Source organism: Carassius gibelio, chromosome B3 (genome assembly GCF_023724105.1).
Source record: "Carassius gibelio isolate Cgi1373 ecotype wild population from Czech Republic chromosome B3, carGib1.2-hapl.c, whole genome shotgun sequence".
Taxonomy (NCBI): domain Eukaryota; kingdom Metazoa; phylum Chordata; class Actinopteri; order Cypriniformes; family Cyprinidae; genus Carassius; species Carassius gibelio.
Window position 1 is genome coordinate 52,226,091 of NC_068398.1, and position 27,656 is coordinate 52,253,746.

Genomic DNA, 27,656 nt, shown 5'->3' on the forward strand with positions numbered 1-27,656 from the left:
ACTGCAGTGCTTTACCAATATAGGACAGGAAGAGCTAAATAAACTTATCACTGTATCTAAACCAACAACATGTTTATTAGATCCTGTACAAACTAAACTACTGAAAGAGCTGTTACCTGTAGCCGTAGAACCGCTTCTCAATATTATTAACTCGTCGTTATCTTTAGGTCACATCCCAAAACCATTCAAGCTAGCGGTTATTAAGACTCTTATTAAGAAACCAAAACTAGATCACTGTTATGCTGATGATACTCAGCTATATATCTCAACGAGACCAGATAAAACTTCTAAATTATCTAAGCGTGTGTTAAAAATGTAAAAGACAAATGACAAATAATTTTCTCCAATTAAACTCGGATAAGACAAAGATATTAATTATTGGACCAAAAAACACTACAGAGAATCTTGTAGATTACAATCTGGCCATGTGCTTGTGTTGTCTCGTTCCCTTGCCCCGCCCCCCTTGTTATCCTAGTCTTGTGGTGTGATTGCCTTATCTGTGCCACCTGTTGTTTCTTAATTAGTTCCCCTATTTAGATCCCCTAGTGTGCTCTGTCTTTCGTCGGTTCATTGTACCTCATATGTGTTCCTACTGGTCAGCCCTTGTGAGAGAAGTTTATCCTTCTCTCACAAGCCCGAAGGGGAGTGGATCCTCCGCAACTATGCCCGGCTGTGGGAGAGTCTCTCCCAGGAGGAGCCGCAGAGGTCCCCCCCACCTACCCAGCTGCCAATGATCCCAGAGGGTCGTCTCCTGGCCGTCACAACACTGGGGGAACAGGCAGATCCCCTCCAGAGTCCTGAGGCGCCTTCCACAGCCAGCAGTCTCCCCAGGAAGCGAGGGAGACGATTGTCGTGGGAGTCAGCTTCAGAGTCGTCGGCGTCAGAGTCTGCCCTGCCTGTGATTGCCTTATCTGTGCCACCTGTTGTTTCTTAATTAGTTCCCCTATTTAGATCCCCTAGTGTGCTCTGTCTTTCGTCGGTTCATTGTACCTCATATGTGTTCCTACTGGTCAGCCCTTGTGAGAGAAGTTTATCCTTGTAACCCTCTTTGAGAAGTCTTTGTGTAACCGTGAGTGTTTGTTTGTAGTTAGTGTTTAAGAGTTTGTTTATCATGTCAATCCTGTCCTGTTAAGTTGTTTAGTTTCTGCCCTAGCCGTTGTTTTCCCCCTCGTGGGTTTTGTTTTTCCCCTTTTTGTGTTTAATAAACCCTTCGTGTTGAGAATCCTGTCTGCACTTGAGTTCCTCCCTTGCCAAACCCTGACAAGGATTTACACAAGCTCCAGTCTGGATCCAGAACACCTGAGAAGAGATGATGCTGACCCTCAGAGGACCTCAGATGATGCTAACCCTGAATCAACAAACAGAACTAACAAATATTGTTACAAGTGTGATTATATAATAATCATTAATTAATAATATTAATAATGTTCATCGTCTGGCTGACTACGTCTTGTATAAATTTTTCTAAAAATCCTGTCATACGTGCACAAACTGACAGTCACCACTTATAAGCTACTACTAAATATTGTAGAAACATAATTTTCTGTAAAGTTGCTTTGTAACGATTTTTATTGTAAAACGCTATATAAACAAACTTGAATTGAATTGAATTCCCTGGCCCACGCCCTGTCCATAACCGATTCCCTGTCCCTCGCCCTGGCCAGACCCGCTTCCCTCACCCTGTCCAGTGCTGCTTCCTTGGCCCTGTCTAGTGTTGCTTCCTTGGCCCTGTCCAGCTCCGCTTCCCTGGCCAACGCTGCTTCCCTGGCACTGTCCAGCTCCGCTTCCCTGTTCAGCACCGCTTTCCTGGCCCTGTCCGCTTCCCTGTGCAGCAATAGAATTATATTCTATTCACAATAGAATATAGATAACATATCAAATGTTGAAAGTGAGACATTTTTAAATATCATGCCAAATATTGGCTAATTTTTTTATTTCATGAGAGGTACACATTCCAAAAAAGTTGGGACAGGTAGAGATAAGAGGCCAGAAAAGTTACCGTAAATGTACATATAAGGAACAGCTGGAGGACCAATATGCAACTTATTAGGTCAATTGGCAACATGATTGGGTATAAAAAGCCTCTCAGAGTGGCAGTGTCTCTCAGACGTCAAAAGGGCAGAGGATCACCAATACCCCCAACGCTACGGTGAAAAATAGTGGAGCAACATCAGAAAGGAGTTTCTCAGAGAAAAATTGCAAAGAGTTCTGTTAATGGCTAAAGCTCTATAGGTCAAAAAAGAAGCCATATCTAAAAATGATCCAGAAGCGCAGGCATTTCTCCGGCCCAAGGCATATTTAAAATGGACTGTGACAAATTGGAAAACTGTTCTGTGGTCAGATGAATCAAAATTTGAAGTTCTTGTTGGAAAACTGAGATGCCATGTCATCCCGACTATAGAGGACAAGGACAACCCAAGTTGTTATCACCTGCATCTCTGATGGTATGTGGTTGCATGAGTCCCAACTTTTTTTAAATCGGGTTTGTTTTTCAAAATGTAATTTATTGAGATTTCAATGCTGAATTTTTAGCATCATTACTCCAATCACACAATATTTCAGAAATAATTCTGATTTGCTGTTTAAAAACAAAACAAAAAAATAACACTTATTATGATAATGTTGAAAACAGCTGAGTATAACTTTTCAGGTTTCTTTGATGTACAGAAACTTCAGAAGAACAGCATTTATATGTGTGACGAGTGGGGCGGGGCCGAGGGATGTGGGAACGAGTGAGGCCGGTGGAGTGATTGGGAAATAAGCGACACCTGTGACCCACTGGTCTCGAGTCCCATGGAGGAGATGGAAGGATATAAAACTGGAGCAACGATAGTGAAGGACGAGAGAGGACCAGGCCTGGGCTTTATTTTATGTTTTGCTTTTTATTTGTTAGCATCAATCGTCCGTGAGAGGCTGATGCGCTGTTTTGTGTTTATTTTGAATTATTAAAGTTTCATTTTATTGTCCGCCAGTTCCCGCCTCCTTCTTCCCAATCACTCCACCGGCCTCGCTCATTCCCACATCCCTCGGCCCCGCCCCACTCGTCACAATATGAAATAGAAATTATGCTTCTAAAAATCTTACTGTTCAAAAACTGTTGACTGGTAGGCTATATAGATTACAGAAATGTTGTAATGATATATATATATATATATATATATATGTAATTTCTGTCCCCCTCACTTCTGAAAAGATGGCTACATCCCTGCCTCAGCTGATGATGTTCTTGCCACCGGGCCACCCCCCGTGCATGGCCCTGCTTGATATATCACATTACCGAATACCGGCATCATGTTTGGACATCACTGAATATAAATGATCCTATGCTTAGGAGTATCTTAGGAGTATTTCCCACAACCCCCTGCCTGGGACTTGTTGCCTGCACCTCTGACACCTATCATCTGGACTATTTAAACAGCTCCTGCTCATAAGTCTTCCCGAAGTCTTGTTTTGCTGTGGTTAACATTTCTTTGTGTTATTTCCTGTGTTTGTTTTACTTGTTTGATCTTGGACTGTTTTACCTTTTTTGATTCTCTGCTGCCAGCCTTTGTGACATTTATTTACTGCATGTTTGCTGCCTGCCCTAATTATCTGCCTGTTTACTGTTCATGTTGTTGGATTACATTGGATATTCCTGATGCTGTCGATAAACTCTTAGCTGTTGTACTTGAGAATTTATTAATAAAGTTGCAAATGGATCCCAACTCAGCTGACTTCGTTATGTAGATTTGGATTATACTTATACACAAATAATCAAAACCCCCATTACTTAACATTTTTTTTTACTTAACTGCCTCACTCATATTACACATGAATTGATGGGCCTTGCATTTGTCAATATCTTTAAAAAATATGAATATTTCAGGGCATGTCAAAACCTCTCCAGGGCAGTGGTGGAGCCAGGATATTTTTTAAGGGTGGCCAGGAAGGGGCCAGCAACCAGTCTGAGGTGGCACAGAATTCTCCATTATTTCAATATGAAAATGTTTCACTATAATGTTCAGGACTGTTTTAGTGCCTAGAACACAATTGAATACAATTAATTTTTACTTAGTTGTAATTGAGTTTTTTAATTTTTTTTTATTATTACTCACCCCCAGGTATTTTAATAAAGGGGCTCACTAAAGTCAAAGTCACCTTTATTTATATAGCGCTTTAAACAAAATACATTGCGTCAAAGCAACTGAACAACATTCATTAGGAAAACAGTGTCAATAATGCAAAATGATAGTTAAAGGCAGTTCATCATTGTTATGTCATCTCTGTTCAGTAAAATAGTGTCTGTGCATTTATTTACAATCAAGTCAACGATATCGCTGTAGATGAAGTGTCCCCAACTAAGCAAGCCAGAGGCGACAGCGGCAAGGAACCGAAACTCCATCGGTGACAGAATGGAGAAAAAAACCTTGGGAGAAACCAGGCTCAGTTGGGGGGCCAGTTCTCCTCTGACCAGACGAAACCAGTAGTTCAATTCCAGGCTGCAGCAAAGTCAGATTGTGCAGAAGAATCATCTGTTTCCTGTGGTCTTGTCCTGGTGCTCCTCTGAGACAAGGTCTTTACAGGGGATCTGTATCTGGGGCTCTAGTTGTCCTGGTCTCCGCTGTCTTTCAGGGCAATACAGGTCCTTTCTAGGTGCTGATCCACCATCTGGTCTGAATACGTACTGGATCCGGGTGACTGCAGTGACCCTCTGATCTGGACACAGACTGGATCTGGTGGCCACGGTGACCTCGGAACAAGAGAGAAACAGACAAATTTTAGCGTAGATGCCATTCTTCTAATGATGTAGCAAGTACATAGGGTGTTATGGGAAGTGTTTCCGGTTCCGGTTTACCTAATTAATGCAGCCTAAAAATCCTTTAACGGATTTGGATATTTAAAGCATATTAGTATGTTATGTGTATGCCAGGTTAAAGAGATGGGTCTTTAATCTAGATTTAAACTGCAAGAGTGTGTCTGCCTCCCGAACAATGTTAGGTAGGTTATTCCAGAGTTTAGGCATCAAATAGGAAAAGGATCTGCCGCCCGCAGTTGATTTTGATATTCTAGGTATTATCAAATTGCCTGAGTTTTGAGAACGTAGCGGACGTAGAGGAGTATAATGTAAAAGGAGCTCATTCAAATACTGAGGTGCTAAACCATTCAGGGCTTTATAAGTAATAAGCAATATTTTAAATTATATACAATGTTTGATAGGGAGCCAGTGCAGTGTTGACAGGACCGGGCTAATATGGTCATACTTCCTGGTTCTAGTAAGAACTCTTGCTGCTGCATTTTGGACTAGCTGTAGTTTGTTTACTAAGCGTGCAGAACAACCACCCAATAAAGCATTACAATAATCTAACCTTGAAGTCATAAATGCATGGATTAACATTTCTGCATTTGACATTGAGAGCATAGGCCGTAATTTAGATATATTTTTGAGATGGAAAAATGCAGTTTTACAAATGCTAGAAACGTGGCTATCTAAGGAAAGATTGCGATCAAAGAGCACACCTAGGTTCCTAACTGATGACGAAGAATTGACAGAGCAACCATCAAGTCTTAGACAGTGTTCTAGGTTATTACAAGCAGAGTTTTTAGGTCCTATAATTAACACCTCTGTTTTTTCTGAGTTTAGCAGTAAGAAATTACTCGTCATCCAATTTTTTATATCTACTATGCATTCCATTAGTTTTTCAAATTGGTGTGTTTGGTGTGGGCCGCAAAGAAATATAGAGCTGAGTATCATCAGCATAACAGTGAAAGCTAACACCATGTTTCCTGATGATATCTCCCAAGGGTAACATATAAAGCGTGAAGAGTAGCGTCCTAGAACTGAGCCTTGAGGTACTCCATACTGCACTTGTGATCGATATGATACATCTTCATTCACTGCTACGAACTGATGGCGGTCATATAAGTACGATTTAAACCATGCTAATGCACTTCCACTGATGCCAACAAAGTGTTCAAGTCTATGCAAAAGAATGCTGTGGTCAATTGTGTCAAACGCAGCACTAAGATCCAATAAAACTAATAGAGAGATACACCCACGATCAGATGATAAGAGCAGATCATTTGTAACTCTAAGGAGAGCAGTCTCAGTACTATGATACGGTCTAAATCCTGACTGGAAATCCTCACATATACCATTTTTCTCTAAGAAGGAATATAATTGTGAGGATACCACCTTTTCTAGTATCTTTGGACAGAAAAGGGAGATTTGGTCTATAATTAACTAGTTCTTTGGGGTCAAGTTGTGGTTTTTTATGAGAGGCTTAATAACAGCCAGTTTGAAGGTTTTGGGGACATATCCTAATGACAATGAGGAATTAATAATAGTCAGAAGAGGATCTATGACTTCTGGAAGCACCTCTTTTAGGAGCTTAGATGGTATAGGGTCTAACATACATGTTGTTGGTTTAGATGATTTAACAAGTTTATACAATTCTTCCTCTCCTATAGTAGAGAATGAGTGGAACTGTTTCTCAGGGGGTCTATAGTGCACTGTCTGATGTGATACTGTAGCTGACGGCTGAATGGTTGCAATTTTATCTCTAATAGTATCGATTTTAGAGGTAAAGTAGTTCATAAAGTCATTACTGCTGTGGTGTTGGGAAATGTCAACACTTGTTGAGGCTTTATTTTTCGTTAATTTAGCCACTGTATTGAATAAATACCTGGGGTTATGTTTGTTTTCTTCTAAAAGAGAAGAAAAGTAATCAGATCTAGCAGTTTTTAATGCTTTTCTGTAGGATATGTTACTTTCCCGCCAGGCAATACGAAATACCTCTAGTTTTGTTTTCCTGCAGCTGCGCTTCATTTTTCGGGCTGCTCTCTTTAGGGTGCGAGTATGCTCATTATACCATGGTGTCAGACTGTTTTCCTTAACCTTCCTTAAGCGTAAGGAGCAACTGTATTTAAAGTGCTAGAAAAGAGAGAGTCCATAGATTGTTACATCATCAAGTTGTTCTGAGGTTTTGGATATGCTAAGGAATTTGGATACATCAGGAAGATATCTTAAAAAGCAGTCTTTTGTGGTAGAAGTGATTGTTCTTCGATACTTGTAACAAGAAGTAGAATTTACAATTTTGGCTATATGAAGTTTGCACAGAACTAAATAATGATCTGAGATATCATCACTTGGCTGAATAATTTCAACACTATCAACATCAATTCCATGTGACAGTATTAAATCTAGAGTATGATTTTGACAATGAGTAGGTCCTGAAATATGTTGTCTAACACCAATAGAGTTCAGAATGTCTATAAATGCTGATCCCAATGCATCTTTTTCATTATCGACATGGATATTAAAATCACCAACTATTAAAACTTTATCTGCAGCCAGAACTAACTCGGATGTAAAATCACCAAACTCTTTAACGAAGTCTGTATGGTGGCCTGGTGGCCTGTATACAGGAGCCAGTACAAACATAACAGGGGATTTATCATTAACATTTGTTTCTCTGGATAATGTTATATGAAGCACCATTACTTCAAACGAGTTATACTTGAAGCCTGCCCTCTGAGAAATCCTGAAAACGTTGTTATAAATTGAAGCAACTTCTCCCCCTTTGCCTTTTGTCATGATCTCAGTGGGGGCTGAGGCTTTTTCTGTCCTGGAGCACATGATTTGGGTTTTGCTGGCTCGCCAGGTGTTTCACTATTCCCGCTATGTTTTCTCTGCCCCTCTTGTTATTCCTGTTAACGTTTTCTCCCTCACCTGCACCCTGTCTTACTCTGATTATCTTCCCTTTATCATACCCTTGTGTTTGCTATCTTGTGTCAGTCCGTAAGCGTTGCTACAGTAAGCTTCTTGTTGCTTGTCATAGTTTGCCTGACTCCGTTTTTGTGTCTTTTCACTATCTAGTCGACCTGCTGTTCCTGCTTTTGTTTTTTCTCCCCCCTGCTTTGCCTCTCGTACTCAGTAGTCCACATCAACCAGGCGGCTGTCTCGACTCACCTGTGCATTGCCCTCGGACGCTTCGGCTTTCCAGCGCAGATCTGCCACCTGTTTCTCGCTGCTGTGAGGCTATCGCTGTAGGGATCTTCAAGCTGGCTGTTTATGCAGAGTGCTGACTGTCTCGTGCTCCAACGGATTAAGTCCTCTGAGTTTCTCAATAAAAAACGTCTCATTCATTCTACCGCAGTTGGGTCCTGTTCCCTTTCCTGACACCTTTTAGACGTGGCTTGTGTTTATAACAGTAATCTTGGGAGTTGGACTCATTTAAAATAATGTAATCATCAGGTTTTAGCCAGGTTTCTGTCAAACAGAGCACATCTATATTATGATCATGTAACGATACGAACTTCCTAATCATCGGGAAGAAGGAGGCGGGAACCGGCGCACAATCAATACACTTTAATAATTCAAAAATAAATACAACTTTATTTGTATTTGGACGACTGGTGCACATAAATAATAACCAAAACATAAAATAATGTCCCAGGCCTGGTCCTCTCTCATCCTTCACTATAGACGCTCCAGTTTTATATCCTTCCTTCTCCTACGTGGGACTCGATACTGGCGGTGGGGCGCAGGTGTAGCTCATCTCCAATCACTACACCTGGCCTCACTCCTCGTTCCCACACCTCGCTGCCCCGCCCCACTCGCCACAGATCAGTTATCATATTATTTACAAAAAGTGTTTTTGTAGAACTGGATCTGATATTCAATAAGCCAAGCTTTATCATTTGTTTATCCATATTGCATTTGTTTTTTATTTGTTGAACCTCAATTAAATTGTTAACCTTAACTTGGTTTGGACGTTTTTTGTATTTTCTAGTTTGGGGAACAGACACAGTCTCTATAGTGTGATATCTAGATGAAAGAGTCTCTATGTGCTGAGAATTAACTGACCTCTGTGACGGGAGGCAGCTAGCAGATGTCGGTTTAGCCAGTCTGTCTGCTTCCTGACCTGGGCCCCAGTTAGTCAAGTATAAACACTAAGACTATTTGCCATATTTCTAGAGAGAAGAGTGGCGCCACCACAGGAGGGATGAAGACCATCTCTTTTAAACAGGTCAGGCCTGCCCCAAAAGCTTGTCCAATTGTCTATGAAACCTATGTTATTCTGTGGGCACCACTTAGACATCCAGCCATTGAGTGATGACAATTTGCTATGCATCTCATCACCACGGTAAGCAGGGAAGGGACCAGAGCATATTACATTGTCTGACATCGTGCTTGCAAGTTCGCACACCTCTTTTATGTTATTTTTAGTGATCTCCGACTGGCGAAGTCAAACATCTTTAGCGCCGGCATTAATAACAATCTTACTGTATTTACATTTAGCATTTGCCAGCACTTTTAAATTTGCCAAGATGTCAGGCACTCTGGCTCCAGGTAAACATTTGACTATGGTGGCTGGTGTCTCTATATTCACGTTCCGTATAATAGAATCACCAATAACTAGAGCACTTTCATCATGTTTCTCAGTGGGTGCATCACTGAGTGGGGAGAACCTGTTTAATGTTTTGATTGGAACAGAAGAGCGGTGTTTTGACCCACGATTAAGCTGCCTCACCGTCATCCAGTTGCCCTGCTGCAGGGGCTCTGTTGCCTGAACCGAACAATGTACAGGAATCCCTGAGCTAGATGCATCCAAAGCCGTATCTAGAGCCCTAACATTCTTACTGTCCTCAATTAAAGTTTGGATGCGTGTCTCTAATTCTGAAATCTTCTCTGTCAGCCTAACTATTTCCCTGCATTTATCACATGTGAATCCCTCATCAGCGACAGAGATAGATAAACTGTAGACCTACATGTGGCAACAGGTGCAAGTAACAATAACAGGAGAAGCCATTACTCACCGTGCTTGATGAAATATTCTTACTGCGGTTGTTTGATGAACTTGTGAAAAACTGGAGCGAGGAGAGGAGAAAAGAAAACGCTAATGCTAAGCTATCCAGTGCTAACGCTTTGCAGGTGTACTGCACTCACTTTGACAAACTATGTATCATTATAAAGATCTAAGCCTCAAGCATCGACGACAGATCGCTGTTTTTCAATGGAAAGCTTATAAAGACTGTATTTGCTACATTTGTGTAAGCAGTACACATAAAAAAAATAAGCAAAGAAAACGCTGTACATACCAGATCCGTCGTAATAACGAGTCATAAACGCATCCACAGCTATAAATCCCGGTTTAGTTAGGAAGGTAAGGGTCCACTGAACGACATCTCATGAAGCACGTTTAGTCCAACAAAGCAATAACGTTTTAATATGGATCACATTCAACGTTTTATGTTGAATGTGAATGTATCTGCATGATTACCATCTGTTTGAGTGCAAATCAGCCCAAATCAGCTCGCTATTACTGAATGGTCACGGCTATCAAAGTGAACGCGTCTGTATGAATAGAGAGAGTGGATTATTTACTTTGGCACATTTGTGTTATTACGATCTGTATAAGTGGCCATCAGCACATCAGCACTTATTTGCATCGTAATTCATTGTAAAAGATGCATTTTTAGCAATCTCAGGAAGTTCTGTAATTGGCAAACAAAGTAAAATCTTTTTTTTTTTTATTATTATTATTCTTATTTTTCTCACTCAAATTATTCTTATTGTATTTTTCTAGTGCTCAATTAATCATTTATATGATGTCTAAGTTTCTTTCTAGTGTTTTATAATTGAAAAAAACTATGCAGTGCTAACTAAATAGTTTGTAGAAGCCTTCAATACTATTGGGAAATATATTTTCTTATATTTGGGGGGTGGGGGGTGTAGACATAGTCTCATAACAATATTTGCAGGAGTCTCATTTTTCATGATATTTTATTCAGATTCGACATAGAAACTCATGAGACATGTGGTTTTCAACCCACTACTTTTCTAGATTGCTCCAGGACTCATTTCATGTATTTTTATATCAAATAAAAAAATATTTAAGAGTGGTAAAAAAATTCAACGCACTTCAATGTCTATAACTTTTAATATTTTTGAGCATTATCAAATCTGATAAGGGTCTTCTTTCTAAAGACACCACAATTATGTTTGTAACACACTGAAGTAGGAAACTATTACAATTATAAGTTAGTTAGAGCACTTTCAGCTGTGAGTCCCATAATGGGGGGTGCCGGCTAACAGGTTAAACCATGCTAATGCACTTCCATTAATGCCAACAAGTTGTTCAAGTCTATGCAAAAGAATGTTGTGGTCAATTGTGTCAAACGCAACACTAAGATCCAATGAAACTAATAGAGAGATACAACCACAATCAGATGATAAAAGCAGATAATTTGTAACTCTAAGGAGAGCAGTCTCAGTACTATGATACAGTCTAAATTCTGACTGGAAATCCTCACATATGCCATTTTTCTCTAAGAAGGAATATAATTGTGAGGATACCACCTTTTATAGTATCTTGGACAGAAAAGGGAGATTCGAGATTGGTCTATAATTAACTAGTTATTTGGGGTCAAGTTGTGGTTTTTTGATGAGAGGCTTAATAACAGCCAGTTTGGAGCTTTTGGGGACATATCCTAATGACAATGAGGAATTAATAATATTCAGAAGAGGATCTATGACTTCTGGAAGCACCTCTTTTAGGAGCTTAGATGGTACAGGGTCTAACATACATGTTGTTGGTTTAGATGATTTAACAAGTTTTCCTCTCCTATAGTAGAGAATGAGTGGAACTGTTCCTCAGGGGGTCTATAGTGCACTGTCTGATGCGTCAGCTGATGGCTGAATGGTTGCAATTTTATCTCTAATAGTATCGATTTTAGAAGTAAAGTAGTTCATAAAGTCATTACTGCTGTAGTGTTGGGAAATGTCAACACTTGTTGAGGCTTTATTTTTCGTTAATTTAGCCACTGTATTGAATAAATATCTGGGGTTATGTTTGTTTTCTTCTAAAAGAGAAGAAAAGTAATCTGATCTAGCAGTTTTTAATGATTTTCTGTAGGATAGGTTACTTTCCCGCCAAGCAATACGAAATACCTCTAGTTTTGTTTTCCTCCAGCTGCGCTCCATTTTTCGGGCTGCTCTCTTTAGGATGCGAGTATGCTCATTATACCACGGTGTCAGACTGTTTTCCTTAACCTTCCTTAAGCGTAAAGGAGTAACTGTATTTAAAGTGCTAGAAAAGAGAGTCCATAGTTTCTGTTACATCATCAAGTTGTTCTGCTATATGAAGTTTGCACAAAACTAAATAATGATCTGAGATATCACTTGGCTGCATAATTTTAACACTATCAACATCAATTCCATGTGACAGTATTAAATCTAGAGTATGATTTCGACAATGAGTAGGTCCTGAAACGTGTTGTCTAACCCCAATAGAGTTCAGAATATCTATAAATGCTGATCCCAATGCATCTTTTTCATTATCAACATGGATATTAAAATCACCTATTAAAACTTTATCTGCAGCCAGAACTAACTCGGATGTAAAATCGCCAAACTCTTTAATAAAGTCTGTATGGTGCCCTGGTGGCCTGTATACAGTAGCCAGTACAAACATCACAGGGGATTTATCATTAACATTTGTTTCTCTGGATAATGTTATTTGAAGCACCATTACTTCAAACGAGTTATACTTGAAGCCTGCCTTCTGAGAAATCATAAAAACATTGTTATAAATTGAAGCAACATGTGACGGTGGATTAAGGAAAGTCTGGAAGCAGATGCGATTTAACAGATTTAATGAGCTGAGAGGAATACAAATACACAAAAAAACAAAGATGCTGAGAAGATGATACTCCGTGGTGGTGGTGAGGAGGTGAGGAATCCGGATGATGGCGGAGAGACGGTGAGTAGCCCGGATGATGACGGCGAGTAGGCAGCAGGAGAGGATGGCACAGGAACTGTGGGGAATAGAGCCGAAGGTAAGTGTCTGTGGCTGAGTGAACGTGTGGAGAATGGATGAGGTTCTAGGGAAAACACAGACATCCAACGCATACAACACTAAAGCCAGACGAACAGGGTAACCACATCAAACAAGTAACAACGATCTAGTGGATGAGTAATGAGTGGCAGCTGTTGCTGATGACAATTAATGGAGACGCCCACAAGCTAATCAGTGCAGACACGAAACACACAGATTTCACCACAAAGTGCAAACACCCCGAGATCACGGTTTACCAACCGTGACAGTACTCCCCCCCCCTTTACGAACTCCTCCTGGAGTTCCCAGAAGGGCCTACCTGCTGATTGTAGTCATCAATAAGGGAGTGATCCAATATGTCCCTAGCAGGTACCCAACTCCTCTCCTCCGGACCGTAACCTTCCCAGTCCCCTAGATACTGGAATCCTCGTACCCTCCGTCTCGAGTCCAGAATACGATTAACCAAATATGTCAGTTCCCCATCTACAAGACGCGGTGGCAGGGGAACCGGAGTAGGCGGATTAATACGTGCATAAAACACGGGTTTAAATTTGGACTAATGAAAGGCGGGGTGTATCCTCTTGTACGCAGGAGGTAGTTTGAGGCGGACTGTCACCGGACTAATGATCTTGGTGATAGTGAACAGGCCGATAAATTTGGGAGCTAATTTATTAGGTACGGATCGCAGAGGAATGCTACTGGTAGAAAGCCACGCTTTTTGACCCACAACGTGAACGGGAGGCTTTGACTGGTGGCGATCGCCCTTGTGCTCCCTCACCCGGAGCAGAGTCTCGCGGGCTCTGGTCCAGGTGCGGTGACACCTCTGGACAAACGCGTGAGCGGAGGGGACCGCGACTTCAGATTCCACACTAGGAAAGGCTGGTGGCTGGTACCCTACACAACACTGAAATGGAGAGAGGCCCGTAGCTGACACTGGCAATGAATTGTGGGCGTACTCCACCATAGAGAGTTTTTGAGTCCAGGAAGAAGGATTCTTGGAGACCAAACATCGCAACGTCCTCTTGTCCGTTGCTTTGGGGATGATAACCGGAAAACAAGCTAACTGACGCTTCTAACAATTTGCAAATCTCTTTTCAGAATTTGGATAAAACTGAGATCCCCTGTCTGAAACCACGTCTACCGGGAGGCCATGAAGCCGAAAGACGTGATCTAGAACAGTGACCGCTGTCTCCTTGGCTGTCGGTAATTTGGGCAAGGGAATGAAATGTGCCGCCTTCGAGAACCAGTCCACTATGGTCAAAACGACCGTCATGCCATTAGAGGGTGGGAGGGCGGTAAAAAAATCTAGAGTGATGTGGGACCAGGGTCTCGAAGGGACAGACAGCTGTTGAAGAAGCCCATCAGGAGGTCGGTTAGATGACTTACCACTGACACAAACTGAGCAAGCCAAAACAAAATTGCGGACGTCGCGAGCCATACGTGGCCACCAGAATCGTTGTCTAACTAACCCATTAGTTCTACTTATCCCTGGGTGACAAGCCACATTAGAACAATGACCCCACTGGACAACTTCGGACCTTAACTCCTCCGGTACAAATAAACGGTTCGGTTGGGAAACTGGATGGAGGCGTTACCCCTTCTAAGGCCGTTTTGACCTTCGACTCGACCTCCCATACGAGTGCTGAGACCACTAATTTCTCAGGTAAAATACACTCGGGAGTCACCGGATGGGCGGAGGGATCAAAAAGAGTCAGGTTTGACATCTTTGGAACCCGGGCGGTACGATAGGGTAAATTCAAAACGACCTAAAAAAAAGTTCCCACCGAGCCTGCCTGGAATTGAGTCTTTTGGCAGTTATAATATATTCTAAGTCCTTATGATCGGTCCAAACAATAAAGGGAACCCTTGAACCCTCCAAACAGTGACGCCATTCGTCTAATGCTAATTTGACCGCCAACAACTCTCTATTGCCAATCTCATAATTATGTTCGGCAGGAGATAATCGATGTGAGAAAAACGCTCAATGATGTACCTTATCGTCCGAAGCAGCACGTTGGGACAACACTGCTCCTACCCCCACCTCTGACGCGTCGACCTCCACGACGAACTGCCGTGTGGGATCAGGGGCCACAAGGATGGGAGCCGAAACGAAGCAGTTCTTGAGGTTGGTGAACGCAGCCTCCGCTGCATCCGACCACCTGAACGGAGTACTGGGAGAGGTCAAGGCTGTCAGAGGTGAGGCTAGTTGGCTGAAATTACGTATGAAACGCCGATAGAAATTGTCGAACCCCAGAAACCGCTGTAGGGCCTTACAGGAATCTGGAGATGGCCAATCTATCACAGCCTTAACCTTGTCAGGGTCCATACGTATTCCCTCGGACGATACGATATATCCTAGGAAGGGAACAGACTGTGCATGGAATACGCATTTCTCTGCCTTGACAAAAAGCCCATTCTCAAGTTAACTCTGGAGCACTCGTCTGACGTGTTGAACGTGTTCCTGGAGAGATGAATAAAAGATCAGTATGTCATCCAGGTAAACATATATAAACTGATCTACCATATCTCTCAACACGTCATTCACGAGTGCTTGGAAAACCCCGGGCGAATTGGAGAGCCCGAACGGCATCACCAAGTACTCAAAGTGCCCTCTAGGGGCATTAAGGGCGGTTTTCCATTCATCCCCCTTCCTGATGCGGACCAAATGATAAGCATTGCGTAAATCCAATTTTGTGAATATGGATGAATATTCTTCTCTATACTCTTTCTTACTATCACTGTCTGTTTGTTTGTTTGTTTTTTAAGTTGTAAAATATAACTTAATTCACACCATATTTCTGATATTATCGATCAATCTTATCAGATTAACTTTGATCGTTCACTCTTCCGTGACTGCAGTACACCTGCAAAGCGTTAGCACTCGTTAGCTTGTCATTAGCGTTTTCTTTTCTCCTCTCCTCTCCTCTCTCACTCTGCAGTTTTTCACAAGTTCATCAAACAACCGGAGTAAGAATATTTCATCAAGCACGGTGAGTAATGGCTTCGCCTACTATCGTTATTTGTACCTCTTGCCACATATACAGTTTATCTATCTCTGTCGCTGATGAGGGATTCACATGTGATGCAGGGAAATAGTTAGGCTAACAGAGAAGATTTCAGAATTAGAGACACGCATCCAAACTTTAATTGAGGACAGTAAGAATGTTAGGGCTCTAGATACGGCTTTGGATGCGTCTAGCTCAGGGACTCCTGTACATTGTTCGGTTCCGGAAACAGCCCCTGCAGCAGGGCAACTGGGTGACGGTGAGGCAGCGTAGACATGGGTCAAAACACCGCTCTTCTGTTCCGATCAAAACATTAAACAGGTTCTCCCCACTCAGTGATGCACCCACTGAGAAACCTGATGAAAGTGCTCTAGTTATTGGTGATTCTATTGTACGGAATGTGAATATAGAGACACCAGCCACCATAGTCAAATGTTTACAGGGAGCCAGAGCGCCTGACATCTTGGCAAATTTAAAAGTGCTGGCTAATGATAAACGTAAATACAGTAAGATTGTTATTCATGCCGGCGCTAATGATGTTCGACTTCGCCAGTCGGAGATCACTAAAAATAACTTTAAAGAGGTGTGTGAACTTGCAAGCACGATGTCAGACACTGTAATATGCTCTGGTCCCCTCCCTGCTTACCGTGGTGACGAGATGCATAGCAGATTGTCATCACTCAATGGCTGGATGTCTAAGTGGTGCCCACAGAATAACATAGGTTTCATAGACAATTGGACGAGCTTTTGGGGCACACCTGACCTGTTTAAAAGAGATGGTCTTCATCCCTCCTGGGGTGGCGCCACTCTTCTGTCTAGAAATATGGCACATAGTCTTAGTGTTTATACTTGACTACCTGGGGCCCAGGTCAGGAAGCAGACAGAATGGCTAAACCGACCGTCTGCTAGCTGCCTCCCGTCACAGAGGTCAGTTAATTCTCAGCACATAGAAACTCTTTCACCTAGATATCACACTATAGAGACTGTGTCTGTTCCCCGAACTAGAAAATACAAAAAACGTCCAAACCAAGTTAAGGTTAACAATTTAATTGAGGTTCAACAAATAAAAAACAAATGCAATATGGATAAACAAATGATAAAGATTGGCTTATTGAATATCAGATCCATTTCTACGAAAACACTTTTTGTAAATAATATGATAACTGATCATATTATAGATGTGCTCTGTTTGACAGAAACTTGGCTAAAACCTGATGATTACATTCTTTTAAATGAGTCCACCCCCCAAGATTACTGTTATAAACATGAGCCGCGTCTAAAAGGCAAAGGGGGAGGAGTTGCTTCAATTTATAACAACGTTTTCAGGATTTCTCAGAGGGCAGGCTTCAAGTATAACTCGTTTGAAGTAATGGTGCTTCATATAACATTATCCAGAGAAACAAATGTTAATGATAAATCCCCTGTTATGTTTGTACTGGCTACTGTATACAGGCCACCAGGGCACCATACAGACTTTATTAAAGAGTTTGGTGATTTTACATCCGAGTTAGTTCTGGCTGCAGATAAAGTTTTAATAGTTGGTGATTTTAATATCCATGTCGATAATGAAAAAGATGCATTGGGATCAGCATTTATAGACATTCTGAACTCTATTGGTGTTAGACAACATGTTTCAGGACCTACTCATTGTCGAAATCATACTCTAGATTTAATACTGTCACATGGAATTGATGTTGATAGTGTTGAAATTATTCAGCCAAGTGATGATATCTCAGATCATTATTTAGTTCTGTGTAAACCTCATATAGCCAAAATTGTAAATTCTACTTCTTGTTACAAGTATCGAAGAACCATCACTTCTACCACAAAAGACTGCTTTTTAAGTTATCTTCTTGATGTTTCCAAATTCCTTAGCATATCCAAAACCTCAGAACAACTTGATGATGTAACAGAAACTATGGACTCTCTCTTTTCTAGCACTTTAAATACAGTTGCTCCTTTACGCTTAAGGAAGGTTAAGGAAAACAGTTTGACACCATGGTATAATGAGCATACTCGCAACCTAAAGAGAGCAGCCCGAAAAATGGAGCGCAGCAGGAGGAAAACAAAACTAGAGGTATTTCGTATTGCTTGGCGGGAAAGTGGCATATCCTATAGAAAAGCATTAAAAACTGCTAGATCTGATTACTTTTCTTCTCTTTTAGAAGAAAACAAACATAACCCCAGGTATTTATTCAATACAGTGGCTAAATTAACGAAAAATAAAGCCTCAACAAGTGTTGACATTTCCCAACACCACAACAGTAATGACTTTATGAACTACTTTACTTCTAAAATCGATACTATTAGAGATAAAATTGCAACCATTCAGCCGTCAGCTACAGTATCACATCAGACAGTGCACTATAGACCCCTGAGGAACAGTTCCACTCATTCTCTACTATAGGAGAGGAAGAATTGTATAAACTTCTAATCATCTAAACCAACAACATGTATGTTAGACCCTATACAATCTAAGCTCCTAAAAGAGGTGCTTCCAGAAGTCATAGGTCCTCTTCTGACTATTATTAATTCCTCATTGTCATTAGGATATGTCCCAAAAACCTTCAAACTGGCTTTTATTATGCCTCTCATAAAAAAACCACAACTTGACCCCAGAGAACTTGTTAATTATAGACCAATCTCGAATCTCCCTTTTCTGTCCAAGATATTAGAAAAGGTGCTATCCTCACAATTATATTCCTTCTTAGAGAAAAATGGTATATGTGAGGATTTCCAGTCAGGATTTAGACCGTATCATAGTACTGAGACTGCTCTCCTTAGAGTTACAAATGATCTGCTCTTATCATCTGATCGTGGGTGTATCTCTCTATTAGTTTTATTGGATCTTAGTGCTGCGTTTGACACAATTGACCACAACATTCTTTTGCATAGACTTGAACACTTTGTTGGCATCAGTGGAAGTGCATTAGCATGGTTTAAATCATACTTATATGACCGCCATCAGTTCGTAGCAGTGAATGAAGATCAAGTATCATATCGATCACAAGTGCAGTATGGAGTACCTCAAGGCTCAGTACTAGGGCCGCTACTCTTCACGCTTTATATGTTACCCTTGGGAGATATCATCAGGAAACATGGTGTTAGCTTTCACTGTTATGCTGATGATACTCAGCTCTATATTTCCTCGCAGCCTGGTGAAACACACCAATTTGAAAAACTAATGGAATGCATAGTCGATATAAAAAATTGGATGACGAGTAATTTCTTACTGCTAAATTCAGAAAAAACAGAGGTGTTAATCATAGGGCCTAAAAACTCTGCTTGTAATAACCTAGAACACTGTCTAAGACTTGATGGTTGCTCTGTCAATTCTTCGTCATCAGTTAGGAACCTAAGTGTGCTACTTGATCGCAATCTTTCCTTAGAAAGCCACGTTTCTAGCATTTGTAAAACTGCATTTTTCCATCTCAAAAATATATCTAAGTTACGGCCTATGCTCTCAATGTCAAATGAAGAAATGTTAATCCATGCATTTATGACTTCAAGGTTAGACTATTGTAATGCTTTATTGGGTGGTTGTTCTGCTCGCTTGGTAAACAAACTACAGCTAGTCCAAAATGCAGCAGCAAGAGTTCTTACTAGAACCAGGAAGTATGACCATATTAGCCCGGTCCTGTCCACACTGCACTGGCTCCCTATCAAACATCGTATAGATTTAAAAATATTGCTTATTACTTATAAAGCCCTGAATGGTTTAGCACCTCAGTATTTGAATGAGTTCCTTTTACATTATACTCCTCTACGTCCGCTACGTTCTCAAAACTCAGGCAATTTGATAATACCTAGAATATCAAAATCAACTGCTGGCGGCAGATCCTTTTCCTATTTGGCGCCTAAACTCTGGAATAACCTACCTAACATTGTCCGGGAGGCAGACACACTCTTGCAGTTTAAATCTTTAAATCTAGATTAAAGACCCATCTCTTTAATCTGGCATACACATACTAATATGCTTTTAATATCCAAATCCGTTAAAGGATTTTTAGGCTGCATTAATTAGGTAAACCGGAACCGGAAACACTTCACATAACACCGTACTCTCTACATCATTAGAAGAATGGCATCAATGCTAATATTTGTCTGTTTCTCTCTCGTTCGAGGTCACCGTGGCCACCAGATCCAGTCTGTATCCAGATCAGAGGGTCACTACAGTCACCCGGATCCAGTACGTATCCAGACCAGATGGTGGATCAGCACCTAGAAAGGACCTCTATAGCCCTGACAGACAGCGGAGACCAGGACAACTAGAGCCCCAGATACAGATCCCCTGTAAAGACCTTGTCTCAGAGGACCACCAGGACAAGACCACAGGAAACAGATGATTCTTCTGCACAATCTGACTTTGCTGCAGCCTGGAATTGAACTACTGGTTTCGTCTGGTCAGAGGAGAACTGGCCCCCCAACTGAGCCTGGTTTCTCCCAAGGTTTTTTTCTCCATTCTGTCACCGATGGAGTTTCGGTTCCTTGCCGCTGTCGCCTCTGGCTTGCTTAGTTGGGGTCACTTCATCTACAGCGATATCATTGACTTGATTGCAAATAAATGCACAGACACTATTTAAACTGAACAGAGATGACATAACTGAATTCAATGATGAACTGCCTTTAAGTATCATTTTGCATTATTGAGACACTGTTTTCCAAATTAATGTTGTTCAGTGCTTTGACGCAATGTATTTTGTTTAAAGCACTATATAAATAAAGGTGATTGATTGATTGATTGATTAATCAGAAAGGTATTTCTCCATGGCCTCCCTCTCAGAGAGTAGCAAGAGAGTATAACTTGCCCTTAGGCAGAGACTTACCTGACACTAAGTCTATGGCACAGTCGTAGGGACGATGCAGAGAGAGAAGCAGCACAGGACTTACTGAACACTTCCTTAAGGTCCAGATACTCAATGGGCACGTTTGGCAAAACCATGTTCTCCTTCTGAAAGACAGAAACAGGGACAACAGAGCAAGCAGAAACCAGACAAGACTCATGACATTTTTCACTCCACAATGTGACAGTGTTAGACCCCATTCCACTGGATTATGCTTGGATAACCAGGGGTGACCTAAAACAAAGGGAGCAACAGGTGAGTCCATGAGAAAAAAGGATATAGTTTCTTGATGGTTTCCAGACGTGAGCAGTGTGATGGGTTCTGTATGGTGTGTGACGTGAGGCAGTTCCTGGCCGTTGAGGGCTCTTTTACCGGGCATGAGTAGGTGTTATGAGCAGAGCCTCCACAGTACAAACACAGTCCTTGGGACCTCCGCCGTTCCCTCTCTCTCCGGGACAGCCGAGCTTTACCCACCTGCATGGGCTCGTGGTCGTCGACAGAACCGACCATGTTCTCTCAACTCAAGCGCCCCCTAACAGGAGAGATGGTAGATCTTGAAGGACTGGGTTGGTGGCCCAGGCAGTTAATCCGTGCGTCAACTCGTAGAGCCAATTCAATGAGTCCGTTGATAGTGGGGGGCAGCTCGAGGAGGTAGATCTCTTGCTGAACATGGTCGGATAACCCATGCAAGAATCTTTCCCACTGCGCCGCCTCGTTCCACTGGCACGCGGCCGCCAGGGTGCAGAACTCGATGGAGTAGTCGGTCACTGAGGAAGAGCCTTGATGGAGTTCCGAGAGTCGACCGGCTTCCCTGCCGGTCGCGGCTCAGTTGAAGACTCTCCTCATTTCCTCAGAGAGGGCGGTTTTCCCACACCGCCATCCCCCATAAGGCAGCCTTGCCAGACAATAATGCAGGGCTGATAGTGAGAAAAATTCCTGAGCCTGAACTTTTTTTCCTTGCCCCCCGAGAGGGTACTATGTATGCGATGCACTTTTAACACAACTTGTTGGCCCCTGGGCCCAAATATATAAACAGCCTAAGTATGTATAACCCTGATCATCATTATTGACAAGTGGCTCTTTTTTAGATATTTTCATATTTGCATTATGCCCTCAGTATTATTCAAGAAAACACAGCATTTTCTTCTCAATATGTTCAGTGCCTACATTGACCTTATTAGCCCATCTTAGTACAATCACTGGAAGTAAATGCTGCAGATGCTACAGTCATACCAAGACAGGTCAGTAAGTGGCAATAATAGTACTCCAAAGTACACAGGAATTGATTACCTAAAAGACATTAAAAGGACACACATTCATTTTTCTTTAACAAATTTAATTGCAAAATATGCACCATTCAACTGAAAAACTATAAAAAATGAATATACTGTAAAAGACGGTATGGGATTAACAAAAACATTTCTCCTTCCCTTCATTTCTTCCTTTCTGAACGTATTTTTTTTTTTTCAAAACATGCAAATGGTGACCACTGAAAAACAACTGAAAAACCAAAATAAATAACTGTAAAAGACAATGTGGAAAACATGTCTCCCTCCCTTCATTTCTTCCTTTTTGATGAACATTGTTTTTGGTCCTCGGAACCTTTCCTTTTTAACATGGTTGATGATGCTTTGGATTGATAAAAGAGAGGAAAAAACTGTGATGGTGCAGATGATGTGGAGACTTGTGCAGCGGAGGGTTGGGGTGGTCTTCTTTTTTCAAGGGCCTTTTGAGCAGAGGTGGTGGAGGCTTGTGCAGAGGAAGTGGAGGCTTGTACAGAGGAGGATTGGGGTGGTATTCTTTTTTCCAGGGCCTGTTGAGCAGAGGTGGTGGAGGCTTGTGTAGAGGAGGGTTGTGGTGGTCTTCTCATTTTCAGGAGGGACTGTTGAGCAGAGGAAATGGAGGCTTTTGCAGAGGAGGGTTTGGGTGGTCTTTTTTTCAGGATGGCCTGTTGAGCAGAGGTGGTGGAGGCTTGTGCAGAGGAAGTGGAGGCTTGTGCAGAGGAGGGTTGGGGTGGTCTTCTCATTTTCAGGAGGGACTGTTGAGCAGAGGAAATGGAGGCTTGTGCAGAGGAGGGTTTGGGTGGTCTTTTTTTCAGGATGGCCTGTTGAGCAGAGGAAATGGAGGCTTGTGCAGAGGAAGTGGAGGCTTGCGCAGAGGAGGGTTGGGGTAGTCTTCTCTTTTTCAGGAGGGCCTGTTGAGCAGAGGTGGTAGAGGCTTGTGCCACCATTGGATGTTTGTGCAGAGGAGGATATCGCTGGTCTTTTGGTTTTTCGGGCCTGTTGAGACAATTTGTTTGCCTCCTTTGAGGACAGAATCCTTGCTGCCTCACTAAGCCTTTTCTTCTTTAGTGCCTGTGCAGTCTGTTTCTTTTTCTTTAAATGTAATTGGTAGTTTTGGAATGAGGAAAGGCAGGATCGCCTTAAAGGCTGGTCAATGTTCATAGTTGAGGCTGTCCAGTTCCTGGCCTTAAGTGTGGACTTGATCACTGCGAGGCTCTCGTATGTTTCCACATTCATGGAGCACCTGTCAGACTCTAGGATATCATCCATTAAATTGAATGATCCTTCCACCAAGGGGCCTGTAAAAATGGACAGAAGCGCTTTAACAAGTTTGCACAGGGTGGGATACTTCACACCTCTCTCTGCATTTTTCAAAGAAGCAACATGGCTCCACCAGTCTACATCAACTTGACAGTCCCCTTCGATGTAGTTTGGTACACGAAGAAGCATGTCCGCATCCATCTGGTAGGCCCGGCATTCTTCAACCAGTTGACCGATCTCTTCTGGAGGGACAACATTTGGCAAGGCCTCTCCTAATGTAGTGAATGCTCCAACAACTGCATCGGATTGAATTAGAGACGGCATCAGAGCAGAGAGTGATGTTAATATGATGTTATCCAGGGGAAGGTTTTTTATCAGAAACTCTGCTGACCTCATATACCCTTCTCTGAGAGAGTCATAGATATGTCCAACCCATACCTTCTTCTCCACACGAGCTTTGTTCATTGCATTGTAGCAGAATTGTCCAACAGAGAGCCTCTGGTTTGACAGTTGCAAATCCCTGCTCCGTACATCAACCTTGAGAATCTCCTTGTGACTCAGTGGAATAGCCTTTGGTCTCATAAATTTGCTCAGGAGCTCTCTAACAAGGGCCACCATTTCCACATGCAACAAATGCACCATTGGCTTTTCATGTTGAAGCTCTTTGACAAATCTCTGAAATGTCAGAAGGACCCCTGCAAATATAATAAACAACAAATAATTCAATTTGAGCAATTAAATGAACAAAAGTATGATTATGTATTTAAAATACAATATATACTGTAACTAAATAATAATACAACTAAATTTATTTCCAGCGAAACATTAATTGGATCAGAACACTTGTCATACATATAATAGAGGCAATTACTTTTTGATATATTCCAAGATAACTGTATAACAATACATTTTTCTTTCTGACACAATGGGAAAAAAAAATCAAGCTTCTGTATAGCCTCTGAGGTGACATATGTTTCTATGTATCAAGTCTAGGTCTTGCATCCTCTGATAAATAAAAATTAGATTAGACTAATGAGACTACAGAGATGGCTTTTGAATATTCTACTCACTTTCATGTTACAGGAGTAAATTATAGGAAACTGATACCTTGTTACATAGTTCTTCACAATATCGTACTTAAATGTTGATCATATTCTCATTAATTTGGTTATTGTTGCTGTAGAAAAGACCTGACTGTTTCATTGCATCATGACTTAGGTCATTTGTTAGATCAAGTGCTAGTGGACTTCAAACACAAAAATATTTAACAAATACAACATTTTAAGTTGCATTTAGTTTGCCTAGTCATACAAAAGATACCTCTGTATAAGTCAATCATGACTTTTACTCTTTCGAACTCTGAAATGACCACAGAGATTCGATCTTTTCGGTCTTGGTTAACTTGTGTTCCCGTCCGGGACGCTGCTGCCTGTTCTTTCTGAAGAACTACTATCCTGGCCTTTTCCTCAGCTGTGAGGTCATGCCGCTCAAACACCTGATTAAGAAGCCTTCTGTAGTACACACACACACACACACACACACACACACACACACACACACACACGTTTATGTAACTATATAGCCTATTACCTTAATATGCTGCTAATTTGCTATTTTCCTAACACCTACAGTAACCATTTAAAAAATATCTTAAAAGATGTTGCATCATTAGGCCTCCTGTACATTCCATAATGAGCTAAAAATAACTAAACTAAATAACAGACATTAAATACACACTTGTTACACCTGTTATTATTAAAAGAGTTTTATTAGGCCTACCTGTATTTGTGTTCCTCATTTGCGTCCATGACATGATAGTAGTGCACCACGAGTACATCCAGGAGTTCATTCATTCTACTGCAGACTTCAAGCATCTGAATGAATCGGTTACTAATGGGCCTTATCAAGCTCTTGGGGGTGAGATGGAGTAAACTCTGAAATTGTGCAAAAATCTCCTTCTGCTTGGGGGACTTCTCTATGTCATAATAAACATCAGAGCAAAAATCTTCCACCTCTGATTGAAATGGGCTCATGAGAGCCTTAGCCGCATTTGACACCATATGGACAGTGTCTCCCGAAATGTCCAACAGATTGGGGTTCTCCTTTCTAGCTAGGGTCTCAAGCCCCGACTTCTTCCCCCTCATCACTGCGCAATTGTCTAGTAGCATACTGGTGACCTGCCTCCACTCTAGCCCATATGAGTGCAGGACGTCATTTAGTTCCAGCATCAAAGCTGAGGCATTTGCAATATTTACTTTTTTGCTGGCAAGATGCTGTGTTTTCACACTGCCTGCATCCTCGTCATAAAATCGGACCAGTACATTAAGAATTCTATCCATACTTTTGTCCGTGGCCTCGTCAATGTTGACTGAAAACATTGCATTCTTAAGCTTCTCAGACAGACGTTTTTTAAACTCTGGCGAGATGCCATGTGTAAGAAGATAGCTTGCGTGCTGCCTGGAGACAGACAGATGCGCCAGGGCGGGTCTATCCTCCGCTAATTTTTTTACATAAAGTGACGAGTGGGTGGGCGATATTAAATGACAGGTCAAGTTCAGCAATGAAGGAGCACAAGCGAATTTTTAAATCGGTCACACGATCGGTCATTGAGGGTGGAATAGCTGCCGTGGCTGTTGCCCCTGGCAAACGTGAGGTGTGTTGCAGTGCTCTGACTGTTGCTTTGTGAACAGGGTCTAATTCGTGCCGTGACAGTACTTTTTTCCCGCTAGTTCCATACATTAGTTTTCTGGCACACACAGTGCAATAGCATGCTCCTGGTTGCCGGAGTTTTTGACACCAGCTTCCAAAGGGCTTTCCGTCGCTACCCACATCCTCAATCCAAGCCCAGCGCCATTTATTCTTTATGCTTTTATCAATGTCTTTAATGTCTTCCCCTGGCTTCATAAACATAGCCATGACTTACGTTTTGAGTTGAGAAATATGAGACACAATTGTAAACACCTTCGCGCATGGAGCATTGCCTTAACCTGTATCAATCTATTTGACAAAGCCACGAGGCCCGCCCCTTAACTACTTCTGATTGGCTCATGAGTCGTTGAGCGTTAAAGCTGCTCTCTGACCTGCGCATCTCAGATCTAAATGACAGATCAATACGACGGCATATAGTGTCATGTTAAAAAAAAAAAAATTTTAATAAAAAAAAATCTAAGTTTCCGAGATTAAAGTCGAAACTCCGAGATTAAAGTCGGAATATTCAGAGAATAAAGTCGAAATATCTAACCTCTGCAAAAAGTAATAATAATATTAATAATAAAAATAAAGTCGGAGAATAAAGTCGAAATGTTCCGAGAATAAAATACTTTATTCCGTGCGGAAACAAGGCTATGGTTGTGACGATGACGCGCTTGATTTATTAGCCTATGTAGCCTACTGCTGTTCTGTTTGCATAGACAGAACATAGCAAAACGTTTAGATATCGTTTCAGCTATTAAAACAGTTCCGTTTTGTATGTATGACACATTGATTTCGTTTCTGTTTTATTAAGTTCAGTTCCGCAGTAAAGAGACTTATGCAGATTTCGTTTGTCTGTAAATACACGGTGCGCTGTCATTCATGATGAAAATAAAACTAAATGTCATTCTCCATGATTTCAATGAATAACCCACCTGGTCAACATAATGTTTTATTCATTGATACTTTTAATTGAATAATCACTTGAAACAGTTTTGCTGATTTGTATTTATTAAAACGATGTATTTTAAATTTATATTAGTCTACATCAACTTGTATTCCTTGTATACATAACAATGAATGTGTCGGAGGGTAAGGGGATATTTGAATTATTTATGAATAAACTAGTGTATTCTAAATCAATGACACAAGATCCTTAATAGAAATCTCCACTTTGACGCGAGAAATGCATCTTTACAGATATAATGAAAGAGTTTTTGGTTTGATTTGTTTTATTTCGTTAAGCAATAATTTAAATCTCTCCATCTATGTATTTGATGTCGGTAAGGCATGTATTGTTTTGAGGATAATTCGTTTCCACTGGATAAAAAAAAGTGCAAGTGACGGATCTGGCGCCTCTGTATTGCATTGTGCAAGCTTCCACTCTCCGCACAAACCAATGGATATGCGCCTATACCTTATTTATATCTGACGAATTAAAAATCTTCCCATTACAACTTAATTAATAAAAACAGAAACGAAATCACTTTGCCATACATACAAAACGGAACTATTTTAATACCTGAAACGATGTCTAACAGAACAGCACATATTCTCTTCCGTGCTTTTAAAAACATACATCAAATAAACATTAGACAATCTTTATTATTATTATTTTTATTATTTTTTTAACATGGCACTAAAACGCCGCCGTAGACCAATATAACCACAACCTGATTTATTATTTTTTTATTTTTTTTTTTGCAGCCACAGTAGCCTACGCCGGAAATCCGGCGTGGTGCCGGAACGCTATCA

The 27,656-nt window shown here is 41.3% G+C and overlaps 1 protein-coding gene across 1 annotated transcript; it reads right to left on the minus strand.

The window, feature by feature from the left end:
- Positions 1-21,585: 21,585 nt before the first annotated feature.
- Positions 21,586-27,656, minus strand: LOC127951905 (uncharacterized). The gene is made up of 3 exons (XM_052550042.1): positions 24,990-27,656; positions 24,531-24,721; positions 21,586-23,905 (listed from the first exon to the last, which is right to left on the minus strand). The coding sequence occupies exons 1-3, from the start codon at positions 25,586-25,588 to the stop codon at positions 22,386-22,388; spliced, it is 2,310 nt and encodes a 769-aa protein (XP_052406002.1). The 5' UTR covers positions 25,589-27,656; the 3' UTR covers positions 21,586-22,385.

What these genes read in the sequence shown, in the direction of transcription:
- LOC127951905 (XM_052550042.1), bottom strand. Translation starts at nt 25,588, where the DNA reads ATGTTTTCAGTCAACATTGACGAGGCCACGGACAAAAGTATGGATAGA. An exon ending in AATGAGGAACACAAATACAG is followed by an intron (nt 24,722 to 24,989) that starts GTAGGCCTAATA and finishes TGTGTACTACAG; the next exon opens with AAGGCTTCTTAATCAGGTGT. An exon ending in CATGATTGACTTATACAGAG is followed by an intron (nt 23,906 to 24,530) that starts GTATCTTTTGTA and finishes TTATATTTGCAG; the next exon opens with GGGTCCTTCTGACATTTCAG.